This window comes from Dacryopinax primogenitus, assembly GCF_000292625.1.
Source record: "Dacryopinax primogenitus strain DJM-731 SS1 chromosome Unknown DACRYscaffold_23, whole genome shotgun sequence".
In the NCBI taxonomy this organism is placed as follows: domain Eukaryota; kingdom Fungi; phylum Basidiomycota; class Dacrymycetes; order Dacrymycetales; family Dacrymycetaceae; genus Dacryopinax; species Dacryopinax primogenitus.
The window spans coordinates 96,043-121,225 of NW_024467220.1; the positions used below are offsets into that span (position 1 = coordinate 96,043).

Consider the following 25,183-nt stretch of genomic DNA (forward strand, 5'->3'; position numbering starts at 1 on the left):
GTCTTCTCCGAACGAGTCATCTCACGCAAGGACTGAGTAGAACAACAAACATTTCTTCAACTTCAATCCCTTGTGCATATCGAGTCATCCACACCTAGTCATAGTATATAGTTCCACCCAGGCAAGGAGGCGTTCCTAGCAACACTGCTGAGAGACTGACGCAAATTCGAGTCAGGCATTCTCATCCAATCATACCGTACAAAAGGGGTTCAAGCGCGCGAACCCTTCACCCTGTCCAATTCACCCTATCGCTCTGACCGCAACACTGTTACTGCAAAAGCACAGATGCGAATATGACTTCTCTTAGAGCGTTTATTACCGAGGTCGATGCACAACGAGGGAAGATTATCGCACAGGAGAGGGCGAAGTTGCATCCTGATGAGGGCGATCGAATACAGAACGACACGGCTGATCTACAGGTATGTGCTTCAGGAGCATCGGACGCTGGTTGGACTGATGGATGGGAAGACATTACTTTTAGCGGGGAACCTTGCTCCGGTTGTCGCTGCTATACAGCCTACGCTGCTGCAGCGGTCGGAGCTCGTTGTCCGATTAGGAGCGCATAGGACACACAGGGAGGACGCGACGCCTGACGCACCTGAGGGAGGAGAGGACGCCCCACGTGTTGGGGATGCTCTGGGTGAGGACGAGCTTCGAAGATGCACCGTTTTGCTTGGAGCGGCGGTCGAGGAGCTCGGGGCGACTGTACGTTGCGGGCTTATGAGCTGTTAGTGATCGTCCCTCACGGACGAGCAGATGGCTACCCTCTCCTCGTCGCCTACTAGCGCGTACCTCCTCCTCCGCCTTCCTTCCGCCACGCTCGAGCGTATCCCTGAGCTGCGCGTCGCTTGCGTAGGGAATGTCGATTCGGGCAAGTCGACTACTCTTGGTGTGCTCACTCGGGGATTCTTGGATGACGGGAGGGGGAAGGCGCGTGTGGCGCTCTTCAGGCATAAGCACGAGATCGAGAGTGGACGAACTAGTTCAGTAGGGATGGAGGTCCGTCTTTCCTTCATCTCTGACTCGCAGCTACTCACACAGCCTAGATCCTTGGGTTCTCTGCCTCTGGCGAGCCTGTCTTCCCCTCTGCGGGGATGGAGACCGCCGCTTCCTCCGCTGCCAAACGCGAAAAACTAGGGTGGGACGACATCATCCGCAAGTCTGCCAAGATCGTGTCCTTTATCGACCTGGCCGGACATGAGAAGTACCTCAAGACGACGCTGTACGGGATGACCAGCCAGAACGCGGACTGTGTCATGCTTATGGTCGGAGCGAACGCTGGGCTGATAGGGATGAGCAAGGAGCACCTGGCGATCGCCCTTGCCCTCAGCGTGCCGGTCGTTATTGCCATAACGAAGATTGACATGACTCCGGCTAATGTGCTCGAGAGCACGGTCAAGAGCGTAGTGAAGATCCTCAAGAGCCCCGGGTGCAGGAAAACACCCGTGTTCGTCAGGATCAGGGAGGCGGCAGTGGAGATCAGCCAGTCGTTTATCAAGGACCGGTGCGCTGACTTCTGCACTCCATGGACGAAGCTGACGAGGAACAGGATATGCCCGATATTCCTCATCTCGAACGTCTCCGGCCAGGGGCTGGATCTCCTGAGGACGTTCATCAATCTCATCCCTTCTAGCATGGGGGACGAGGAGAAGTACCTCCTCGATGCGCCATTCGAGGTTTGTCCCACTCCACTGTACAGTGCTTCACTGACCTCCTGCAGTACGCAATCACCGAACTCTGGTCAGTACCCTACGTCGGCACCGTCGTGAACGGGACTATCAACTCCGGTTCTATCCATGCGGGGGACACAGTACTCCTAGGACCGGACGGACACGGCGCCTTCGGGAACGTGACTGTGAAGAGTATCCAGCGGAAACGGGCTACGGTGGACACGGCTGAGGCTGGGCAGAGCGTGAGCTTCGCTCTGAAGAGAGTGAGGAGAGGAGCTGTGAGGAAAGGCATGGTCATCGTTGCGAAGACGGATGGACCTCCGCCGCATGGTAAGCCTTTACCTAGTCCGAGCAGGAACTGAGCTGATGAGCTGATGAAAATAGCTGTGAGGCGGTTCGAAGGCCAAGTCCTTATCCTTTACCACAACACCACTATGCAGCGGAACTACCAAGCGATGCTGCACTGCGGTGCCGTACGGCAAACGGTGCGAATAGTGAGTATCGACCATCCGCAGGGCCTGCTCCGGACAGGAGACAGAGCAACGGTGGTGTTCGAATTTGTCGTCGGGCCTGAGTTTCTCAAGGTGGGCATGAAGCTCCTTTTTAGGGAGGGGAAGACGAAGGGCTTGGGAGTGGTCACTAAGTTACTGTGAATGTTTGCTCATGAACTTGGAATGACTGGCATGTATGACTGATATTGTATGGGATTTTCGTGTATGACTACTACAGTATGTAAGAATGAATGTTGTTGTAGTCCATTTCTGCCTTTTTTTCCAACTAACATAGCACAGAAAATCCACCGAATGATACTATTTTTATTTCCATCAAAGTAAATACAAGTTTATTTCGATTGGGGACAAACATTTCGTCCGTGCTGGCGCTGTGTCCTTTTTTCCCCATTGATCCGTGCGCGTGCCCGATTTTTTCCTCCGCAGGAATTTGCTCGTGTGGCTCTTCTTCTCCTCAACAGCCGTCAATCCTCTCTCCACACCATCAACATCCAACAACTTTCTCTTATCTCTGTCCACCACATTTCTCCAATAAAGCCTGGTGGACAACAACAGCAATCATAACACAACTTAGTCAGATTACAATCATCAAAACTCAAGGATAACAAAGTACGTCTTTTTAGCGCTGGGCAACGTGCACAAACTGACAAAAAATCCTTACTGATCCATTGGAGCAGATATGGCGGAACCCTCGGCTACCGCTGCCACCGCCGAGATACCACAAGAGGCTGCTGCCGGCCCCGCGCCCTCGGGCACGGAGAGCACCCTCTCCCGTAACCAGCAGAAGAAAGCGAAAAAGGCCGCGAAAAAGGCTGCTGAGGAGCCAACCACTCACGGCAACGGAGTACTGGATTCTAAGGACACGGCGTTGCTTGATCATGTGCCTGAGAAGGAGAAGGTCGACCCGGCGCTCGTGGCTGGGAAAGGCGAACTGGGAGAGGCGATCGACCGGGATGGAGCTGCTACGCAGCCTGAGGGCCCGAAGTTTGCCACTGTGGAGTTTGTGAACAAGAGGATCCGCACGCTGAGGAAGAAGATCGTGCGTTTTTTTCTTTCTCATTTTCATCTCTTTGTGTGCTGTTGTGCTCGTGTGGTATGAGCAGGTACTGATGACTCACACATAGGACCGCGTGTTGACTTATGCGCACAAGCCGCGTAAAGAGCTCAACGAGGACCAGAAGAACGCTGTGGACTCGTTGCCCGGTCTGCAAGGAGCAATGAAGGAACTTGAGGAAGTCCGCAAGGGGCTCGAGGTTCGTACTTGCTCACCATATTTTGGGTGCATATGCTAACCCACCCCAGCTCATCGAGATCGACCAAACCGTCACGCGTGACATCAAGAACCAGTTGGATACCGCCGCCTCCGCTGCCGCGGTCTCCTCCGCTGTGGAGGCGGCCCAAGCCGCACAAGCCGAGTCTTTCAAGCTCGTACTCCTCTTCCAGCGCTTCTATCAGGAAGTCATGCAGGGCGTTGTTTCCCTACCTGGGCTGGGCGTAGGCGAGCAGGAGCTGGCGGCTATTCAGGCTGCGCAGGGCCGGCTCATGAGCGAAGAGGGCGAGGATGTTATGAGGGGATTGATGGGCGGTGAAGGGGAGGTCGAAGGCGTCGAATGTACGTTTTTCTCCATGACTGCGACTTCTGTATTCCCCGTCGGATGCTCATGCTTTTTGCTTAGACCTCCGCCTGCGCGACATCATCTCCTCGTACGTCAACCCCGCTCCTCCCACCGAAGATCCCCAAGCCGCCTACGAAGCCGCCGTCGCGCACTCCATCGTCGAGCAGGCTATCGCAGACGCCATCGCGGACGAAGCGATTGAGGAAGCCCTGGCCTCTGCTGAGGACCAGCAGGCCCTCTACGCTCCCGTCCCCGCGCCGCAAGGGTTCATGTTCATGAACCCTGACGAGCTTGAGCCTGCCGTCAACGGGGTGTACCAGCAGGGCCCGTCCGCTGCTGACACTGAGGCGCTTTACGAAGCCGTTGCTCAGGCAGTCGAGGCTGAGGCAGAAGAAGAGGCGCGCGAGGCGATGGAGGAACAGGCTGTGGAGGAAGCTATCGAGCAGGCTGTTGAGCAGGCCGTGGAGGCAGCCATCGTCCAGGAGGCTATCCAGGAAGCTATGGAGGTACGTCTTCCTCCTTGCGAGCCATCGTGTTGTGGGTATGCTGACATCGCGTTCCAGGCTGTGGCTGTTCCCACCAGCGCCGGCCCCATCGACTGGGCCACACACGGGGACGACGGCGACCTCCCCGACCTCGGGGAGCTGCACGCCGCCCTCGGCTCCACTGGCGCCCATACGCCCGAGACCGGCGTGCCAGTCATAACGATCGAAGTTCCAGCCTTCGCCGATGCCACCCCGATCGAGGCGGAGGCTTCTCTCGGCCCTGCCCCTGGCGGGAGGGGAGGACGCGCTTGGGGCCCTCGTGGTCGCGGAGGCGCCGAGGGAGAACGCGGTTTCCGTGGCCGTGGGAACGGTCGAGGTGGACGTGGAGGTCATCGCGGTGGCCGTGGTGGGATGAACGGCACTTCCCCCGGCCCTTACACGCCTACCAGCGCCGGACTGCCCAAAGAAAACAGCCATGCTGCCCCCGTGGTGGACGAAGAGGGCTGGTCTACAGTGCCTATCAAGCGTGCTCCGTGGGGTGGACCTGGCAGCGCTGGTGGGCCCAGGGGCCAGAGAGGTGGTGAAGGCAGGGGCAGGGGCGAGGGTAGGGGCAGAGGCGGGGAGTGGAGGGGCCGTAGTGAGGGATCTAGGGGCCGGGGTGGACCGCCTGGTGAGAGGAACGGCGAGTACCGTGGTAAGGGTAGGGGTGGTGAGTCTCTCAGCCCTGTTGATGATCATTCCGGCTAAGTGTTTGATAGGCAACCGTGGCCGTGGTGGCCCGAACGGCACCGGTGCGTCTGGCGAGGCTTCTGCCATGTCGTCATAACATGCTCGAAAACTGCACCGTCCGATAGGATACGCACTCTACTGCCTTTCCACACTATGCTATGCCCGCAACTATGCACGATGTGAACGCTGTTGTTGTCCTTTCCATCTGTAGCATTTGTCATTTGCCTATTAGTAGTACATCGAAAAATTTCCGACACATTTGGCGTCTATCCAAGAGAGCACAGTTTTAACAGAGATAGAAGAACATACATCAGGGGAAAATGAAGACAGAAGAGACTCCTTGTGGCCAGTTGGATGTGTTGGGTCCTGTACACCGGCAGGACGCCTTGTTAGGTTATACATCAAAAGCGAATTGTAGATTCCAATCTCGCAAGTTCCCATCGGCTTCCGTCGCCGATGGCGGGACAGCCAGATCGCCCAGGATCTGCCACAGGTCAGTACTAGTACGACAAAATCAGTCCAAAGGAGGGACATACGGAATTGGGCAACCAGCCCAGTGAGCCGCCATTCGTCGACATACTAGGGGGCAAGCCAAACCCATCAAGCATGTTTACAGCCGCAGCCCACTCCATCGTACTGCTATTCGGGTCCACAGGGAACATAGACATCCCCGCGTCGAACACGGGGGCGGAGGCGGGTGCGGCAGACGGGGGAGGGGGCGGGGGAGGGTTCATTATACTCTGGAAATCGTTCGTGAAGTGCGAAGGTGGGGTGGGGGCGATACGCAGGGAGGAGGGGAGGTCGATACCGGATTTGAGCTCTTCCCAGCGCTTGTGCGTGTATTCGACCATCTGCCGGAGGGGGGAGACGAAGCGCGCTGCAGGGACTAGGAATGCATGGATGAGGGATAAGCTGCTGGAGGTTTGGTTCAGGGGAATAGGCTCACTCTCGGAAAATAACCGAATGAGGCTCTCGACCATCCGGATCGAGTCCTCAATATCGACTTCATGAGGAAAGAGCCTAGCGAACCTGAGCAGGAAGGCAGCTGCGAACGCTGCGCTCGTATGTGTGTACGTGACCGCTACTGTCGGTCAGCCAGCAGGTCATCTACTTAGAGCTCTGGGAGCGTACCGTAGCGCAGCCCTTCTCTATACTCTGGCGCCTCGAGGCAGATCTCGATACATCCTCTAGCATTATGCACCGCAGTCATCATAACCTCATGCATCTGCGGATGTTCCTTCGCATCCAGGACAGTGCGCAGTTCTCGCAAGGCCACAGAATGCATGAACAGCACTGCGTACATCCGCTGGATCTGTGCCGAGGACCGGAAGAAGCCTGCCGCGTCGGGGTGTTTTTCTGACATGATAAAGTCCCATTCTGTGTGCCAGTCGTCGATTTCCCGCTCGCCTTCGCGCAGGATAGTGACGACTTTGTCATAGTCTCGCTCCTCGTCGAGCATCTCGTGGATCCGGGCTGTAACCCCAGTCAAAAATCAATCAATCACGCAGTTGGAAGAGAGACGAGGCGAACCTTGGATAACCAGTAACTCGCAAGTGCTTACCAGCCTCGCGTCGGTAAGGATCCCACACGGGTGGGTAAGAAGCACTCTCGCATCCGAAATACTCTTATCACCACGGATCATCGCTGGTCTTCCCGTGCCTCTTCCGATTTGGAGCTCGAAGACGAACAGACCTAGCCAGGTCCGCGCTTGGGAGACGAGCGCTGCGTCGAGGGACGTCTTGGGGTCTGGGGAAGGGTCGTGTCTGCCGGAACGCATCTTGGCTGCGAGGCGCGGGAGGGCTTTGTGCATCCCGATTTCCATGCCCTGGGAGGCGTTAGCGGGGTTGTTCTCGGACTGCCTGCGGGGAGAGGAGTGCCAAGGAGAGAGGGGAGGGGAGGAGAGGAGAGGAAGGAAAGGAGGAAGTGGTAAGTGAAAGTGCTCACCATACGAATCCCATGCCCCGCCGCCAACCAGCCAGTCTTACTACTCCACCCCGCGAGCAAAAGCATAGCCTGTACACACTCGACCCCCTGCGGCTGAGAAAACAGCGTATCGCGAGCAAGGTTACTCGCTTCCTGGAACAACTCCGTATGTACCCTGCTTGGGGGGGAACCCCCGTCCCGCACGCGGGAGGCGACCATGAGTATGGAGCAGAGGACGAAGGGAGAACGTTGGCGCAGGGAGGGGAATGTGTCTATTTCGGGGTTGAAGACTGCGAGAAACCGGTAGCAGCCGGAGAAGTATCTGCGCGTGCGGGGGTTAGCCGGGTTGGGTTCGGTGGGCAGGGGAAGGGGGGGGACGCACATGCGATACAACTCTCGTGCCTCTTCCTCAGTCACGATCCCCTTATCGACCACGTCCCTTCCCTCTCTCCTCTCCCTCTCCCTCTCCCTCCCCCGCTCACTCTCCCCCCCTCTCCCCCTGTCCCTGCCCCCGTCCCACCCTTCTACGCTGCCGTCCTCCCCGCCGGGAAGAGGCCTCCCGTCGTTCAGCTTCCTTTTCTTCGGGTTTGGGCCTGATTCTTCTGGCGAAGGGTTCCCCGCTTGGGCAGCAGCAGCTGTCGCTAGATCTGGAACGAGTTAGCAGGTGTTGGGGGAAACGAACCAGTACCAGTTGTAATACAATGCCATGCAAAAGAACGCAAATGGGTAATCCTGACGCACCTGAAAGCACCTCAATAGGCGCTAAGAAAGCCTTACCCGGCAACTCCCCCTCGTCATCACTCGTCGCCGCACTCGTAGGGATACTCTTAAACTGGTCCCCTGTCCTTCTGCGACCAGGCGAGCGGGCATGGGCATGAGCATGAGCATGCGAGTGCGCATGCGCCGAGTGCAGGTCAGCAATGTCCGGTGAAGGGAGGAAGTTGTGCACCAGCGGGGGATGATGCGCGTGTGTGTTGATCGTACTCCCCGAGTGGGAGACTGAGTGCGCAGAGGAGGGTGAGACGTGCGACCCTCCGTTGAGGAATGACGGGCTGTGGACTTGGAACGCCGTGTGTGGGTGGGCATGGGGGTGAGGATGGTGTCCCTGGGCTTGGGGAAGCGGGTGATGGGATTGCGAGAGGTGGGAGTGCGTGTGCGAGTGCGGGTGGTGGTTGGTCATCCCCTGACTGTGGGAGTGAGGCGGGGAAGGCGTATGTGTGTAGATGGGTGAGAGGTGCGCTGCTAGCTCCGTGCCTGCTGCGGGGGAAGGGTTGGAGTTGCTACTCGCTGCGTGCGAGAGCTGGGGTGGGGAACTCCCAGTCCCGTTCCCCGCACTCCCTGCCCCACCAAGATTCCCATTCCCATTCCCGTTCGCGTTCCCCCCCTGCCCCTGTCCTCTAATAGCCCCCAAGATCTCCCTCATCGTCCCCTGCATACTCCTAAACTCCCTCTCCAGGGCACCCAACCTCTCCACAGCGACCGAATCCAGCGCATGTTCCTTCTTGATACTCTCGAATACGCATTCGATGCCTGAAGAACGACATCGTGCGCAAGGAGGGTGATCGGCACCTTCGCAGCGCATTTTGTGCTTGCGGCAGGAGGTGCATGCGCCTGGGATGGGATGATGTAGTTGGGCTAAAGGGTGGGGGAATGGGACGTACGGTTCACTCTGAGGACTGCGCGCTGTACGCCTGTGCCTGTTCCTGTGTGTGGTTGCATTGGTTGAGGAGGTGGTGGTTGACCAGAAGGGAGTATCTTCTTAACAGGAGGTTTTGACATTGTCCAGTGTAGGCTAGAGTAGGGTAGGTCGAGGAGAGGGTCGAGGAGAAGGGGAATTAGGTGCACACATACCGCCGCTGTGTTTCCCCGCTTCAACGGGAGCATTCACCCCCGTGACCCCATAATCGGACCCTTTTCCCTTTCCGGCCGAAGCAGCACAACTCGGCGGTGATCCCATTTCGGCAATCCTAATCATTCAACCATCGGCATTCTCTTCTCTCTTCTCCCTCCTCCCCTCGTAGCCCGCCATCTCCAGCTCTCGTCCTTCTATGTATCCACCAGCAGTATCCTGCATTACAAGAGAACTAACAGTCATATAGCACTGCTGCACATTAACTGAGATACCAAAATACACCCCCGCAACCCCTTCTCACGCACCGGAGAATCCCCGGGTCAAACACCCTGGCTAGCTCGTCATGCGCCCCCTCCCCACCCTACCAATATTAATATGCCACACCCATCTACTCCTCCACCGGGGGCATGCGGTTCCCTCCTCGCTAAACCTCTAGTGCGATAGCTCGTTGTACTTGTTCGGGTGTTGAGGTTGAGGTTGAGCGGGACTGCTCACAGGCTAGGATAGGCGCCGAGCGGAACGTATTTTGGCTTGATTAATGCCGAGGTCTAGGCCGGCACGCAGGGCACAGGGCAGGATAGGGCAAGGTCGGCAAACACAGGTCAGGGCGTCAACGTTACCAGGGTTCTGTCTCCCTTGACTCTGGACAATCATGATCGTACGGTTACTTAGGCTTGTTTCACATCTTGCCATCCGCAGTGAAGGGTAATCTGGGAGGCTCTGTCTGTACTAGTCCGGCTATGACTAGCTGTACCCGATCCCATCCATGCCTGGGACAACAACGATCGAACCCGGCCTGATCCCGCCGCCCTTATCCCCCAGCACCAACCAGCAACCAGCACCAATATATATTACTCGTACGAAACATTCCAGAGTTCTTTCTAGGAATAGAGCGGGGGACGCGGGGCAGAAGCTCCGAAGCCGAAGCTCCAGCTCTAAGCGGGCGGATCTAGCTTACCTGAGGGATAGTTGCCGCTGATGGCTGATGATCGATTGATCGATTGATCGATCGATGCTAGGTTCGAGTTATTCATCGATGTACTTTTGTAGCTGGAAATACGCCAGCCCCCGGGGAGGGCGGGGGACAGCCTGGTCGAGGAGGGAGTGTCTATTATCTACTGCAAGATCTTCGTCATTCTTCAATTTTCAGTCTTCGTTCTTCGTCCCTTATTATAGATGCTTACTGCTGTGTTTGCTGGCCTGTCCGCACATGCACCGAGTGCTCGCTCTATCTTCCCCCCGTGCCAGGAGGGGCAATCAAGTTTCACCCTTTCCCTTTACACGTGCATGTGCATGGACAGGGGCGCAGGATGATGACATACTGTATTTGGAAGTGACAGCAGCTGGGAGCTGAGTTCGTTCTAGAGGACGAGGAGTGGGAGTCTTGGGCTTCCAGAGGGTGGGATACAAGGGAGAGGAGTGGGGCTATCATACGGGTGTATGGGTTTGCAATGAATGGAATATAAGAATGGGATACCAATCTGAAAGTACAGAATGGCGTATACGTAGCTCGCCGGTGAAAAAGCAGGACGCAGGACGCGTGACGCGCCTTTCATTTCAGTCGCGTGTCCCTGACTCCCTCTCTCATCCTCCTCACCGCCCACCGCCCACCGCCCACCGCCCACCGCCCACCGCCCACTACCCAACCATGCCCCCTCTCCCCCCACCCGACCGTCCCATGTCGCACCAACTGCAAGGACTAGTCGACACATGTCTCGAAGAAGGTCACTGTACGCCTTCTCCCCTCTCACTCTTCCCCTCATCCCTTCATACTATCACCTGACATGAACCAGATCAAGCAGCTCTATCAACGCTAGACCATATCCGAGGACGATATATCCCAACCTCGTACGCCTCCCTCACTCACCTAACAACCCCCAACCCAACTAACACCCCACACCCCCCAGCGCCCACCTCCAGCAACTCCTCTACCTCGCTCTCTATCCCCCTCCTCCCCCGCCGCACATTGTCAAATGCAAACCCCACCCTTCGCCCTCCAAGCACCGGCCTCCTGTCCCCCTTCCCTCTCCTACTGACTCCGCAGCCGCTCTTACCCTACTGCACTCTTTCAGGCTCACGAACCCCCTCTCGATCGGGCACGCATTTCCTAGCATTGTTCATGCTCGCACACGGGAACTTGAGGGGTGGGAAGAAGATTCCCGGTTTGCGGAAGCCGCGTCCTGTGTGAGGAAAACGAGCATTTGGGAACTCCTCAGACCAGGGGGGGTGAAGCCCCTTACCTTCGGCTCTCTCACTCCGGCCGAAGAACAAGTGGACCCAGATACAGATACAGATATAGATACAGCCGTACCGGCAGTAGCGGACTGGGCAGTCCCGGGCTTGAGCTGGATACTCGACGTGTTCGAAACCGACGCTCTCTCTCACCCTCGTACGTCCCCCCTCCGGCCTGAGAAGACATTCTCATCCCTAGCAGAAGGCTACTCTCCCCTCCTCCTGGCTCAGCTCCCCGCGCCACCTAAAGGCCCCGTCATCGCCCTCGAACAACCGCTTGCGCTCGTTCGGTACCTCCTGCGCCCTCGCTCTCTGCCCCGCACAAGGCAGCCTCCCTTAGCCTCTGCGTTAGGGGACGAACACCTCCGTCCCCGGCTAGCGAGCAGGCTTCTATCCCTCGTACGTACTTGAAAAACAAACTCTTCCAGGCAGGACTGCTGACCTAAACTTGGAAAATAGCTAGTAGGGTGCACACTCCCCTTCCCACCCCGTGTATCCCCTTCGGCCCTACTGCGGCAAACGGCCTACCTCCTCCCCCTGCTCCCTCCCCAGGGAGTCCAACACCTGCTCACCTCCATCCGCCCGCCTTGCCCTTCCCTTCCCCCTTCCCGCTCTTCGGATCCCGACCCTTCCCCGGACCCCAGCCCGGGACTGGAAGAAGAAGCCTACCCCAGGCTCACACTAGCCCTAAGCGCATTGTTCCTCATGCAGACCTCGCCCAAGTCCAGGCCTGTGGCTTCGGGCGAGTCGGGGTCGGGGCTGTTAGGCACGTCACCTGTCAAACCGGTTGGGAGGAGGAGAGCTAGAGCTTTGGGGAGGGAGAAGGATGTGCAGAGTTTGGAGCAGCAGGGGCAGGGAGAGGGGACAGGGAATGGGAGTGGGAGTGAGAAGGGGAAGGGGAAGGAGAGAGCTTACGCTCTCCCCCTTCCCGGAACAGTGCTCGCTCTCCTCACACAAGAGCCTCTTCCCCCGTCCAACTCCTACTCCTACTCCCACTTCTCCTCCTCTTCCGCCAGGGACACAGCAGCAGCAGCAGAAAGGCACAGACTGGCTAAACTTGCCATACTCCGGTCTTTGCTGGCTGTTGACCTCCGGGAATGGGGGGGGTGGCTTGCTGCGGTTAGAGAGGGTGAGGTTAGGGGGGCGGTGGAGAGGTGGAGACTTAGGGAGGAGGAGGAGCGGGCGGTGGCGGAGGAGGAGGAGGAGGAGGAGGAAGAAGAAGAGGAGGAGGAGGAGGAGGATGGGGAGGAACAGGAAGAGGAGGAGGGGGGAGAGGGAAGGTGGGGGAGGTGGGAAATCGTCGATGAATTGCTTGGGGTGTTGGGCGGCCGATAGCTGTACTATAGTGCTCGAGGATGGGGACAGAAGATGCAGATGAAGATGAAGATGAAGATGCAGATGATGAGGATCGGGATCGGGTTACAGCGCTTATTTTCTCCTCCCTACTGTAGCGTCTTACAGTACTAGTACTAGTACAGCACCTGCAGCTGGCGCATACCATCATTTCTGTAGAATTGAAGTCGCGCCAGTCCTATATCCGGATGTGGATGGCTCTTGTGCATGTGCTTGCTCATGCTGGAAGTGTGGCTAGAGCCAGCTTTGGGGTTCCAGTACTGGGAATGTGGCAGAGACCGAGAGATGACCCCTCGTGTCGTCTGTGTTCGAGCTGTGTATCTGAGTACAGGCTAGGAGCGTGTACGATCATGCTTTTGCTCCATTGCAGGTGGATAAATAGTCAGAGTCGGGGCAGCCAACTCATCTAACGCCCAGAAGAGCTAAGCGGTCTCGGTGCTAGTCTCACCTCTTCCTGGAGTGTGTGCTGCACATTCTAATTTCGAAGCCGGATTCGACGTTCGAACGAACTCCGAACGACACTCTGAACGAGGTTCGAAAGGACTACGACAAGACCTATACATGGCCTTAGGTAATCATAGATTAGGAATGGAGTTAGGATAGCAATCCGCTCCGCACCCCCTGGGCAACGGTATGCAGACAAGTACTGTGATCTCCTGGGAGAAAGAGGGCTGGAAGAAGTTAGCAGCATGTGATTCAAAGATGCGATGGATATGCAGAAAGAGGCGGGCAAATAAGGCAGATAGATGATTACCAAATTTCCTTAACAGGAGGGTTAGGCAGAAGTAAAAGGGGGGTTTCCCCCTCGAATATGCCGCGCGGTATACTCCGGCTGCCACAGAGGTAGTCTGGAAGAAGTTGCCATCGTTCAGTTGGTCTCATGCTCGCACGTCTAGAGGTTCGGAACTAGGATCGAGCTTCGAAGTCATCCTCAGACTAGCTATCTCTTCGGAAAGGGCTTCGATTACTACTAGAGCTTCACCTAGAGCTTAACATCGACTCGACTCGAGCCTTCACCTTCTACTCCCCCTCCAACGGACTTACTCCTGACGCCTCATAGGGAGGTATAAAGTACAAGTGCACAACTTGTGGCATCAGATCACGTCCATTGCGTATCTAGATCCCGTACTAAATATATACACGGCCCTGCCCCCATCCACATCCACCGTATGTACGTCCATAAGGGAGCCCAGCCCAACCCCACCCAACCCAGCCCGGCCAATCTTATCTTTTCGTTCATGTCAATAGTATTACATCGTTCAGAACAGATATTACGAGGTGGGGAAAAGGAAATCAGACCAGCAGGTGACAGATGCACCAAGACCGTACACTTGAGATCGAGAGACCGGAGAGAATGAGATGGGAAAACGGAATGTTGTGAGATAGATGAATGTTACAGGAGGAGCACCTTGAGGTCCAGGTCTTCCGTGATTGACCGCCAGTCTGCGCGGGGATCGTTCGGGTTCGCGTCTAGTCGCCTCCAGACCTGACACGGCGTCAGTAGTTGGACGTGGTCAAATAGGGTGTGCTCACCTCCCGGACGATTTGCTCAGCCGTGTCGATATCAAAGCAACACTGCTCTCGGAAGTACTCGAATGTCTTGGTGACCTTGTCCCTGTCCAAGTGCTCCACCTGACACCCAGCCACGATCATCGGCCAGGTCAAGCTACGGCTCCTGTTAGACTTGTCTTGTGCTAGCCAAAAGCCGAGAAATACTCACTCGACGCCCATGCCCAGCCGCTTCGCACTCTCAGTACATATCTTCAATATACTCTGTACCGCTTCCTGTACGCGGGGATCGAGCCTATCCACTCTAAGCACGTCCCGGAGGAGGATAACCTGCATCGCCTGCCGGTGGGCCGTATTGCCATACTCGACCCTCGGGTGGAGCCTATGCTTGAGTGCAGAACTCGTCCAGGTCTTGGCTTCTTCGTACAGCGCCATAGCCTCGCTTTCGATTGCTTGCCGCTCAAACTCCTCTTGCTCAAGCGGGGACCGATCGTCCTCCATCTGGAGCTCAAGGATCTTCCGCCTGTGTTTATTCGCGCGCGCAGCAAGGGTCGACACCCGTGCAACAAGCTCGATCATAGCGCGGGACATGCCAAACACCTTCTCAACACTGAAAAGATGATACGAGGTCTTGTCGCCGTCAAACCACCAGTCCTCACTACCAGGGGCGAGAATGGTGGGCGGTTCGCCAGTGGTAAGAGAGCCAAAAGTGTCGTACACAGCTAGGATCTCGAGCAGGAGCCGAGCCGGGGATACCTTGGCCCCGCCGTCGATCAGGTGCGGCTTGTTGGTGGCGATGATCGTGCGTGGGCCACCGCGCAAGTCGACGAGCGTTTTAGCAAGTGCGAGGTTAGCCGTCCAGTTCTGCCCTCCGGTGAATATCTACATCGTGGGTAAATACATGCCCACGCTCGAAGAAGATGCTCACTCACGTCGATCAAAGAGATGGTGATACTCGCGCCTAGGGCAGCGTCACTCTCCATTCCCTGCGGGCTAAGACACGCCATCCTAAGATAATGTGTCGCCGTAAGTCTGAGGGTCACAGCAAGGTTCATCATCTCCTGCTGGCTGGCGCTATTAACGCCATGTCGACTGAGAAGGTAAGCCTGGTGGATAGCCCCCACACCGAGGAGAGAAAGGCGCAGGGCTTCCGTGGCGCTGTTCTGGCCCGGAGGGTGCTCGAACACGAGTGGAAGGTTGATCGCCAGAACTGGATTCAGGTCCGAAGGAACGGCCATGATGATCTTCGTCGCTGTCTGGCAATAGTGTCGGATCTGGATCACGCGCACCAAACATAATCATATGACATCACAATCCAAGTCCAAATCAGAATCCAGGCAAGAGCAGATAATAGAGAAGACAAAATCAGCACTCCCCATCTACAACCGATGGGGAGAAGATAAACGCACCAGGTTCCTTTCTTCCACCGTCTGGAAATACGGCTCGAACGGGTCTGGACCGGCCATGAGCGGTTGGGCAAGATCTCCGTTCGTGCCTGGCCCGGGGACACCTTCGAGAGCGGCGATGGGGCGGGAGGCAAGCGTGTGGCCCCACTGACCTTGGGAGGGTGGGACGCCGGGATTGTAGGGTGTCGTCATCCCTAGGACTACGTCAGGGTTTAAACCTTGCAAAAATGGGACCAGGGAAGGAGTGCAGGAAGGAAGAAAGGGGAAGTGCGCACCCTGGAAGGCTTGTAGCTGGGCGATGAAGCTAGGGTCTAGGGGAGGAGGGCTCATGTTCAACGGGCTCAGTGGATTTTGTGCTGGAGCCAGGGGGTATGGTTGGCCGGGCATCGCCAGAGGTGGGGAGGCGGCATTCCCCAAGCTAAAGGGAGGGAAAAGGGATGAAGGGGAGAACTCGGTGGCGTTATGGGTTGGGGACGGGTAGAGGGAGAGCAGGGCGGCGAGATCCGGGTTTCCTGGGCTGGGAGGGTGACCATTCGAGAGGGAGGATGGGCCACCGTTGATCAGCGCTCCGTTCGCAGCTACCGTCCCATTCTGACCATTCTGTGTGTGCCCGTTCTGCGCACCTTGCCCATTTTGTCCGTTCTGCGCGTTGTGACCGTTTTGTGTCTGGCCACCTTGCTCCTTATCCCCATTAAGGGCAAACACCTGTCCGGCATCCCACCAGCCCCCATCCTCGGTCGGAAATTTGAGGCTCGAATTATGTATTTGCGGGGAAGGTAGAGTAAGCATTCCGCTCCACCAAGCGTTGTTATTGGAGATCCCTGGGGAAGAAGGCATGCCTGCGCTCGACGCTGCGGTGGTCGCGGTTGTGTCACTTGGGAGAGGGGGCATCTCTGGTGAGGCATCGGAGGATGTTGACGGTTGCTGCTGCTGGTTCGGCTGGTTAAGTCGTTGTTGCTGCATGGCACTAAGAAGAGGCAGGAAGTTGGGATCGAATTCTTGCCCAGAGGAGTACTGCTGTACACTGTGTCCCACTGTTAGTCTCTGCATAAAGGGTAAGAATAACGGTAAAGGACATACGGTGGATAACCACTCCCAGCAAGCGGACTCGTTCTCCTTCCCGCGCTGCTGCCCGCCCCACCCCCACTCGCGCTTGTCGCAGGGCTTGGCACCCCCAGACTTGCCCCACTCTCTGCTCCACTGGGCGGGGAGTGGCTCCTGCTGCCCTGGGTGCCAGGGGCGAGGTGGCCGTGCGATTGGGTGCGGGTGTGGGAGGGACGGCCGGAGGCGTAAGGATGGGGTCGCGAGGAGTTGGATGGTGTGCCAGGCGCAGATCCGGGTGCAGAAGTAGGCTTGCGTCGGGTGGGAGCATCAGGTGGCCATACACACTGCGGATTATTAGTATGGATAGGGGATTGATGGGAAGAAGAAAACCTACTTCGCGGTGGGATTGTAAGCATCTAGTGCAAATGGGATGCAGCTCGTCGCATTTGATCTTCTTTTGCCGACATGTCAGACAGCCGGCTTTGCTGCGCGTATACTAGAAAGGTGTCAGTACTCGCATATATGCACTCTAGTCGCTACCCCTGATGTACGCCGCGGAGACAGTCCAAAGGACCACAGAGGGTGGTCGACGTACACAGAGAATAAATATAACGCACCTTGGGCCGCTTGCGAACCGCCATCCCTGCTTGTCCTGTACTTTGAATGACATTCCCCACATTCTGTGATGAACCCATACTCCCGCCTCCTCCGCTGCCTCCTATACCACCGCTCATTCCACTCATCCCCAACCCCATACCTCCACTTATCCCCAACCCTGCTCCCCCAGGTGGCGGCTGCCGTGGCTGGACGTAGGCCTGTTGTTGTGCGGGATAAGCAGCGCCATACTGCTGCTGCGGTTGTTGTTGTTGTTGTGAGGGGGCCGGGAAGTTGAACGATCCGGAAGACTGAAGGTTGTATCCCTGCTCCTGAGGGAAGGAGTAAGGATACGAGGATTGGTTGCTGTGGTAGGAGCCTGAGGCTGGTGGACCGGGTAAGGTGGAAGAGGAAGATGAGCCAAAGGGAAAGTCGTGATACCCTTGGTTTGAACGTCTGCTCGCGGAGTCAGCAGAGTTGGTCTGGATAGGAATGTAGGGTACGTACCCGTCCATCATTCTCGTTAGTGATTACCCTCGCGGGTTTCGGGTCTCAGTGTCGGCAGTAGACTGCAGATGCGGGGTCGTGAGGTGGTTACGTTTGTGCGGATGCGAAGCGGCAAAATGGTGTTGCGATAGAATCGTTTAGTCGACAGGGGGGTGTTGAGAAAGACGTATCTCGGGTAGGCTAGCGATATTGCGGTTAGCGTCGTCGAGCAGTAGGTGGTTAAGCGATGAACAGACCAGATGTATGCGCCTAGTTCTCTTAGTACTCGGTGTGTGTGTGTGGTGTGGGTGATCCCGTGTCTGTTGTCTTCGTCGCTGTGGTAAAAGTGTATACACAGGTGATTGTAAGAAAGTGAGCGCGTGCCGACCTCACCCGGAGCTCGACGTCCGGTGCTGAATGCAAGGAGAGTGGATGGTGGACGGCGGGCGCGGCGGGAACGGGACCGGACCCTCACACATACACTTGAATGTGCCGTGTCACTCGCCACTTCCTCCGTATTACGATGATGACATTTTACTTCCGTTACACTGCCACGACATCTTTCAAGGAAATACTTCCGCTAATTCACGATCGGGCGCGGGCGGCTCGGGCGGGTCCCCTTTTGGCACAGCCGGGTCTCTCCGCTCGTTCACCCTTAGTAAAATGAAAGGAAAGCGGATGCTGAGCAAACTAACTCTCTTTTTACGCTCCCCCTCTCCTCCTGCTCAACAGTACCAACCTTGGTCTCTCTGAGTCTATTTGCAGCTTCACACGGGAACTTCCGCGGATACCCCAAAAACACTTCCCTGCTCGTGCTCATGATATTCTCGAACCTACCGGAGCGCCATCCCAGAACAGAGAACATCCCTAAATCGAAGCACAGCACCGCACAGCGCACGCGCACGGGCGCTCCTTCCCGCGTGACGTGATGCTAACTGATCTGGCCTGATGAGCAATCAATGCCCTTGCCAATACAGTTGCCAGCATGCCTCACCGTGGCCAGGAATGGCGACGCCTTTCTCCTCGTTGTCCGTCCCTGTTTGCTGATCACTTTCCCTCTCTTCCCTCTGCCCGCCGAGAGCCCGAACTCCACGCCGAACATTGGCTCCTCCCCACACTCCTCAAAGCGAATTCCAATCGGTGGATATTGTCTTTCATCCTGTATCAGGGCGAAAGAGCGCTTCGTTGTATGTATTGGAGTCGCTGACTTACGCCGTGGTTACCATCTTTGTGGAATAGAATCAGTCGCGAAGGAGAATGTCCTCGACATACAGTATGTCCAATAGACCAGATGAAGGCCCAGACCCATCAATCACGATACAAATTCCAGGAACAGCCCTCCGAACCCGATTTACCTGAAAGCAGCGGATATACGGAAGCTGCGCATCACTTTCTTGACTATGACCACAATGAAAGAAATCCGACCATCCAACCAGAACCAAGCAGACTTCCTGACCATACGGTCCACGCCGTTTACTTGTTTATTACCTAAATTGTATTCGTGTGGTGCGCTCTTAGCTCCTTTCTTCTACTCAATATAAGTATACACAGGAGTCAACACTGCTGTCTCTGCTAGATCCCGCTCCCGCTGTTTCACCGCGGTATTCTTTCTCTGTGCGAGGGAATGTCATCCCCGGTCTTTTCGGCGGCGTTGATGAGAAATCAAGTTGTCGGCACGGGATCAGAAAACTGTACTGAACAGGCAGGGTTCCGTGATTGGGATTCTTACTCACGACGTGCGTGAGCTATTCATTTGCATTTGCATTCAAGTGAGCCTAAAGCCATTCAGACGTGGTCTCACTTCCTCCCCTAGCGCTGCTCTATTAACACTCGTGCGACTTCCATTCTTCCTTAGCTCTAAATCGACACACCAATCCCTCAGTCAGTTGACTTTATCGCCGGCCGGGGGCCATCGGCGCAGCGCATTCTCTGAGCTCCCAGCACCGCGGACGATTCTTTGTTTGACGAATCACAGTTGGCTCATTCGATCTTACTTTGACTGGGTTCTGCTTCTGTCGATCAGCCTTGCTCAGCTGGAGGAACGGGTCTCCCCGACTAAGGCCGTTATCAGTTCTATTCTTGTCCCTTGGATAGCCCCAACAGAAAAAGAAGTGTAGTCCCTATTCTCATTGTCAAACCAGGGCATGGTATTCAACGTTCGGATCGATACGGGACGCTCACTTGTTGGTCCCAAAGAGGTGGACCAGGCTTTTCTACAACTTCTTGGGGACATGACCCGCATTGGTCCGTTGGGGATGGGCTTCCGGACAGACGAATGTTCCACGGCGTAGATCCGGATAAAAGTTGGTTTACATGATCACCGTTTATCGCATGAGGAACTGGATGAATCAATTGCACTTCACCAAAAGAGGCACCGCTCTGATCTCCTTGTTGTTCACTTGTTTTTCCGACTCCCCGTACGTGCAGAAGGAACGAAGCATTCCTCCAACCTCGAGCCCGTGCTTTTTCTGCATGCATACATTTCGACCAAAAATCCAAAATAGTATGCACAGGCAGTGGTAGAGCGACGATTGCTCGTGGTTGAATGGTGCTGCTGGTCCTGGAGCACAGGACGACTGAATTTCTGATCTAGCAATATTCCAAAAGTAATCAGGATGGTGAAACTTTGGTCTGCCCATGTTTTCAATCGTACTGCATACACAAAACATAGACTTCACAAGGGGATGTTCCAGTTGGAGGCATGTAACACACGGTGAAACCCACGTTCCAGTGAAGGTGTCGAAGAGATGAACACATTAGCACTGGCAGGGTCAGACCGCGGTTTCGTAGTCTACTCTTTCCTCTTTGAGCACCCTTCGTCTATCAATTCATTACCGAGATATCACCATACAGTAACATGGAAGAACGAAAGTGCATGCGCACCATCTCTGATGAAGAAGACCGCTCCCATCATGCCGCCTGCCAGCTGCGACTTCGCGACTCCGCACGTGACAACCAGCGCCTTCTCCTTCACAGTGGACGGGACCTTGTGCGAACGGTCCAACTGAACAAGCAGACAATCCAGCATACATGCTCACCAATCTCCTGGTTCCCAGTCGAAGCTGTACAGCTTGTATTCGAACATGTTCTCTACATCCTGGAGACCGCCGCCTCCAGCACGCGCACGGCACGCTGGCATGCATGGGTACGCCCTGTGCTCGGGCTGGTCCTCCTCCCTACGCGACTGTCCCTCGTATGCCGCTTCTGGAGACAAATCGTGCTAAAGATGCCCCGGTTGTGGGCACACGTCGCTCATCTGGATTATAGTATGACAGTCGGGCACAAGTGGGGAAGATCAGGCATGGTGGGAATCTCGCTCTGGGCGAACACCTCGTGTTGGGCTTATCAAAAGGGCATGTCGCCCTCGATCGGCGCAATCGCTCTATTGCAACAAGCACAGGATCGCTTCCAGCGATTCCATCTGCAAGAGATCAGCTCGAGCGACGTCATCGATCTACTTTCCTACCGGTTCCCCAACTTGCTGGAGCTGCATGTTTCCTTCTGTCTGGACTTCGAACCCTGCGTATTGATGAACGTGATTGATTACCACTACAATGGTCTACGTGCACTATCCGTCTCTTCCAGCAACGCGGCGTTGCATACGGAACTGAATCACTCTACGATCCTCAAGTACAAACCGAAATCAGTTGTCTCTCTTCCTTTCCTGGCGTCGCTCCAGCTCGCAAATGTACCATACGAAATCACCAAGTACACCACAGCACGACTAGTGGCACCCAAACTCAAGGAAGTCACATTACTGCTGGACGATTTCCCGGATGACACTTTTTTTCAACGCTTCTGGAAGGAGGATCTGGCTGACGTACAACATTTACTACTTGGCGGCTGCCTCACTCCCGAGTTGGTGCAGCGTTTCCTCGTGTCTTCCCATTCACTTCGCACACTCGAGCTGATTATAAGTCAAGACCGATCGTTTTCAGACTGTGACCAGATCATATCTTTACTTGACCTGCACGCATATTCTGAAACCTATGCGCCACAGCTTGAGGCACTCTCCCTTGGAGGTATGAAGGTCACCTCGGCCGTCTTACAGCGCATGATTGACTCAAGGCTTGCTGCTCCCGATTCCCTCTTGCGGGTGGTGCAACATGCAGCCATGGAATGCGATAGCGGAAGACCTTTGCAGGATGCGATCGACTGGCACGAAATTAGACTCGTCAAGTGGAGGTCGGATCTGATCAATGATGCCTCCTGGATTGGAGGCAGCAAAGAAACCAGCGAAGACTGCCGAGACTTCTCTTTGCCTGCGGCCTGATCGGACGCACAAACGATAGACGGGGGTTGCAATAAAGATTACAATGGATCGGAACTTGTACAGCATCACATACAACATACAACAGGGTCGAAATCAACATCATGCAACAGACACTATACACTTGAACTGCAGCGACCTCACAACCTCGATGCCTCGCCTGGTGCATACTGCAGTCAGACGTCTTCGTTGTTTGCGACAAGTGATCGCGGCTTTCAGAACGCATGAGCGAGTCCTCAGACGATCTCTTCCTTTCGCACGTCTAGAATAGGAACTTGTATGCAAGTCCAGCCTAATTCTGTATCAACATCGTGCTGTAATTGATACTCGATAACTGTAGACTCACGACAGGGACGAGAAGGACGCCGCAAGAGATGGTGGTACGGAGATCGGGCCAGGAGAAAGTGGGGCCCTCGAGCGCATCACCGATGTAGTCGAACTTCATGACGACGATTGATGGATTTCGCGGTTACTGAGTGTGGGAAACGTTTCGAGTGCAGGGAAGTGGGCAGTGGGCTGCGGCTACAGACAGCACGGCCCTGTAGACTCTTATATGAGCAACGCCGAATGCCCATCAATGATCTCCCGCTCAATATCGTGAAGGCATTCTCGTGACCCCATAGCAAGAAGGGGGAGCACAGACGCATCGGAGCGCCCATCCCGGAGCGTGCGGTAAACACGAGGATGATAAGCGAACAATAAGAATCCTTGTCATTATTGGAAGTCAGCGCATCAGTATGAAATCTGGCGGTGAATTGCGCTCATGCGAATCTACGGGCGTTATGGTCAGCGGAGGGATACCAGGTAATCAACTGCGATATATAGTCTGCGGGATGCAGCGCTAATGCTAAGTGAGTCGATCATTGTTGGATCGTCATGGTGTGCGGCTAACACGAGCTCCGGTCAGGCATAAAGCTATGCACGGCATCCTGAACGGAAACAAGCACGGCACCCGCCTAGTCCGAATTCCGACAATACATTTTTAGCAGCTTGTCATCGCCTATCGAACATCAGAAAACAACCGCTGTCCCGTTTGACAGGCCGGAATTATGGTGGTGCCTTGCGCCTGATCGATAAGGCGCAGGCACCGGGCTCGAGTAAGTGCTGTATAGAGCTGCCCATGTGCAAAAACATCACTCCGTCCATCCAGCACCGTCCAGTCTAGGGTAAGACCCTGACAGGCATTAAAGGTAGTTGCATATGCCAGTCAAAGTGGTATTTGCATACGTATCACAGTCCAGCTGGCACGGAATGGTTGAAAGGAGAAATGGATCCGTGGGATGCAGTGTACCACATCCCCCACCTCACCATTGGCTTTCAAGACATGGACCTGCACAAACCTTTGATGCAACTTCTCAATTACTACCTGTGCATGTTTCACCAGCCTAGCCTTCACAGAGAGGTTTTGCATCAGTGCACAGATAGAGCCCACCTTAAGCACCAATTCATGTGGAGGCACTCCTGTCTTCTGTAGGTTGTTTAAATAGTCTGGCAAAAGGTGCGGATCATCAGCATCCAAGTCATCAGCCTCCTTGATGGAATTGGCACTGTAATAGACCACTTGATAGAATATATTAGCCATGCATTCTAAAGAAGGTAAGAAGTGTACCTTCATCTGTGGCAAGCAAACTCAACGCTAATGTGTTGAACTCATCAACAACCTTGTTTGGAGGAGATAAAAAGCTGCAGCACATACAGGCTGCCAGGTCATTCAGAATTGGAGGTGGATAGAGAAAGTTGAGCACCTCCATCTCTGACTTGATGGTCCCAAACATTGGAAGCTGAATCCTTTGTTGCGATATATCTGCTCCAACCTCATCCACAAACTCTGAAAATTCCAGGTCTTGCTGATTTTGTATTGGTGCATGGAGGGTGCAAAGCTGGAAGAAATGCCACAAAGGGCTGGAGAGGATTGAAGTGGCATAGGATGCCATGCTTCCCCCATCCTTTACAACAGGAGCAACCTGACAGAAATCCCCCACACCAAGAAAAGGTATGCCTTCAAATGGAATATCCCTTTTTTCAATGAGGCAACAGATGGCATCAATACTGTTGTTTGATTTGCTCCTGGAAGCTCATCAAAAACAATCAAGCTGGAAGCATGGATGAGATCAGCATGGAGTGATGGTACTCGAATCTCTGATGTAATGCCAACATGATTCTGAAAAAAAGAATTAAATCTGATAATGCAACTGCTATGCAGTCTACATACCTCATGAACCGGAATCTGAAACAGGGAATGTGCTGTACATCCCCTCCTGTAATTGGATGCAGCAATTCCTGTTGAGGCAACCACAAGCGCCACATTGCCATGGCTGCAAAGCCAAGCACAGAGTGCATTCACCAGGTATGTTTTTCTTTGACCAGGCTTTCCCTCAAGAAACATTGGTGTGGAGTCATGTGGAACAGCACCCAGTTTTTGATGGAACTCATTGAAGAGCAGCTGTTGCTCTGCAGTAAACCTGGCAAAAGCCACCTGCCATTCCTCTGCTAATCTGAGCATGTGAGGAGCAAAAGCAGCAAGCTGTTCTTCCACCTCTGCAGACCAACAGTTTGGCTGTTGTAAACCATACTGCCTTAGCTCCTTGCCAATGTCTGCAAGAAACTTGCCAATAGCAAGAAGTGTCTGGTCATAGGCCATCTCGACATCTTGTAGGCATTGTCTTAAGTCTACAGAGAGTTCATCTTTGTACCATGTCCATAGTGGAGGAGCAGGATAGCCTTCAATAAGGATGTGTGCAAAGAGGAACCACAACTGGCCAGGAGTGCATAGATCCAAAACTGCCTCAGCAAGTGCATATGCACCCTCATGTTCATCCTCAAACAGGCCCAAGGCATGTGCAACTGCTGCGTAGGAGTTGTATTGAACCTGCTGAACCTGATACAGCTCTGCATGACTGAGAGCTGAGCAATGCTGTAGCAAGCACCAAAGGTAGAAGACATCTCCAGCAGAGGGTGAGATACTCTGAAGGCAAGCATGGTGGGAGGTGGTCCATCATTTCACAAGCTTCTGAGGCATGTACTGCTGTGGCTCCTCCAGGAAAGTTGTCACATCATTAGGCAGTTGGCCATTCCAGGTCTCAAAAATATATTGTGAAAAATACTCTTCATAGAGCAAAGGCAGAAATTGAGGCAGTTGGGGTCAGGCAAAGTAGTACAACAGAGTTGAGGCTGAAGATTCATTATTGTGTGCTTGGAAAAACTGCCCATAGTTTTCTCCCTCCAAGTGCACTGCTAGCCATGTGACAGAAGGAGATTGCATAATAATATCAAAGCCTGCAATCCTCCAGGCACCTTCTGTGGCAGAAAGATAATGGCCCTTGATGTAGTTGGTGATCTCATTGATGGCAGGCTGGTTTTCATTCAAGACTGCAAAGAGAGTATGATCAATGCCCTTGAATAGGTACTTGTAGAGGTAGATGAAGATGTGTGAAGTTGCCACAATGTCAGCATGAACATGAGTCAAGCTCATCCTGTTAGGGCAACACAGGCTGACTAAGTCTGC

The 25,183-nt window shown here is 54.8% G+C and overlaps 6 protein-coding genes across 6 annotated transcripts; 4 read left to right on the forward strand and 2 right to left on the reverse strand.

Annotated features, from left to right (window-relative positions):
* The first annotated feature begins 347 nt into the window (after positions 1-347).
* DACRYDRAFT_25094 (P-loop containing nucleoside triphosphate hydrolase protein) lies at positions 348-2,420 on the forward strand. Its single transcript, XM_040774006.1, has 6 exons — positions 348-419; positions 469-999; positions 1,047-1,504; positions 1,550-1,676; positions 1,721-2,000; positions 2,055-2,420. The coding sequence occupies exons 2-6, from the start codon at positions 757-759 to the stop codon at positions 2,321-2,323; spliced, it is 1,377 nt and encodes a 458-aa protein (XP_040624176.1). The 5' UTR covers positions 348-419; positions 469-756; the 3' UTR covers positions 2,324-2,420.
* A 436-nt stretch (positions 2,421-2,856) lies between these two features.
* DACRYDRAFT_25096 (uncharacterized protein) lies at positions 2,857-5,260 on the forward strand (the record flags this gene model as incomplete). Its single annotated transcript, XM_040774007.1, has 6 exons — positions 2,857-3,218; positions 3,304-3,432; positions 3,482-3,791; positions 3,856-4,301; positions 4,359-4,989; positions 5,039-5,260. Coding segments are annotated over 6 exons (1,946 nt in total), but the record flags the coding sequence as incomplete, so codon positions are not given.
* A 143-nt stretch (positions 5,261-5,403) lies between these two features.
* Positions 5,404-8,711, reverse strand: DACRYDRAFT_111826 (uncharacterized protein; the record flags this gene model as incomplete). Its single annotated transcript, XM_040769291.1, has 8 exons — positions 5,404-5,493; positions 5,546-6,090; positions 6,141-6,482; positions 6,540-6,834; positions 6,954-7,254; positions 7,315-7,579; positions 7,674-8,543; positions 8,594-8,711. 8 exons carry the CDS (start codon positions 8,709-8,711, stop codon positions 5,404-5,406), a joined length of 2,826 nt encoding a protein of 941 aa, XP_040624178.1.
* Positions 8,712-10,432: 1,721 nt separating this feature from the next.
* Positions 10,433-12,351, forward strand: DACRYDRAFT_111827 (uncharacterized protein; the record flags this gene model as incomplete). The annotated part of the gene is made up of 5 exons (XM_040769292.1): positions 10,433-10,514; positions 10,578-10,632; positions 10,692-11,173; positions 11,219-11,415; positions 11,476-12,351. The coding sequence occupies 5 exons, from the start codon at positions 10,433-10,435 to the stop codon at positions 12,349-12,351; spliced, it is 1,692 nt and encodes a 563-aa protein (XP_040624179.1).
* Positions 12,352-13,762: 1,411 nt separating this feature from the next.
* DACRYDRAFT_59341 (uncharacterized protein) lies at positions 13,763-15,116 on the reverse strand (the record flags this gene model as incomplete). Its single annotated transcript, XM_040775554.1, has 4 exons — positions 13,763-13,855; positions 13,903-14,035; positions 14,090-14,760; positions 14,811-15,116. 4 exons carry the CDS (start codon positions 15,114-15,116, stop codon positions 13,763-13,765), a joined length of 1,203 nt encoding a protein of 400 aa, XP_040624180.1.
* A 5,149-nt stretch (positions 15,117-20,265) lies between these two features.
* On the forward strand, positions 20,266-21,681 carry DACRYDRAFT_111829 (uncharacterized protein; the record flags this gene model as incomplete). Its single annotated transcript, XM_040769293.1, has 1 exon — positions 20,266-21,681. One exon carries the CDS (start codon positions 20,266-20,268, stop codon positions 21,679-21,681), a length of 1,416 nt encoding a protein of 471 aa, XP_040624181.1.
* Positions 21,682-25,183: the final 3,502 nt, after the last annotated feature.

What these genes read in the sequence shown, in the direction of transcription:
- DACRYDRAFT_25094 (XM_040774006.1), top strand. Translation starts at nt 757, where the DNA reads ATGGCTACCCTCTCCTCGTCGCCTACTAGCGCGTACCTCCTCCTCCGC. An exon ending in CTAGTTCAGTAGGGATGGAG is followed by an intron (nt 1,000 to 1,046) that starts GTCCGTCTTTCC and finishes CACACAGCCTAG; the next exon opens with ATCCTTGGGTTCTCTGCCTC. An exon ending in TCCTCGATGCGCCATTCGAG is followed by an intron (nt 1,677 to 1,720) that starts GTTTGTCCCACT and finishes GACCTCCTGCAG; the next exon opens with TACGCAATCACCGAACTCTG.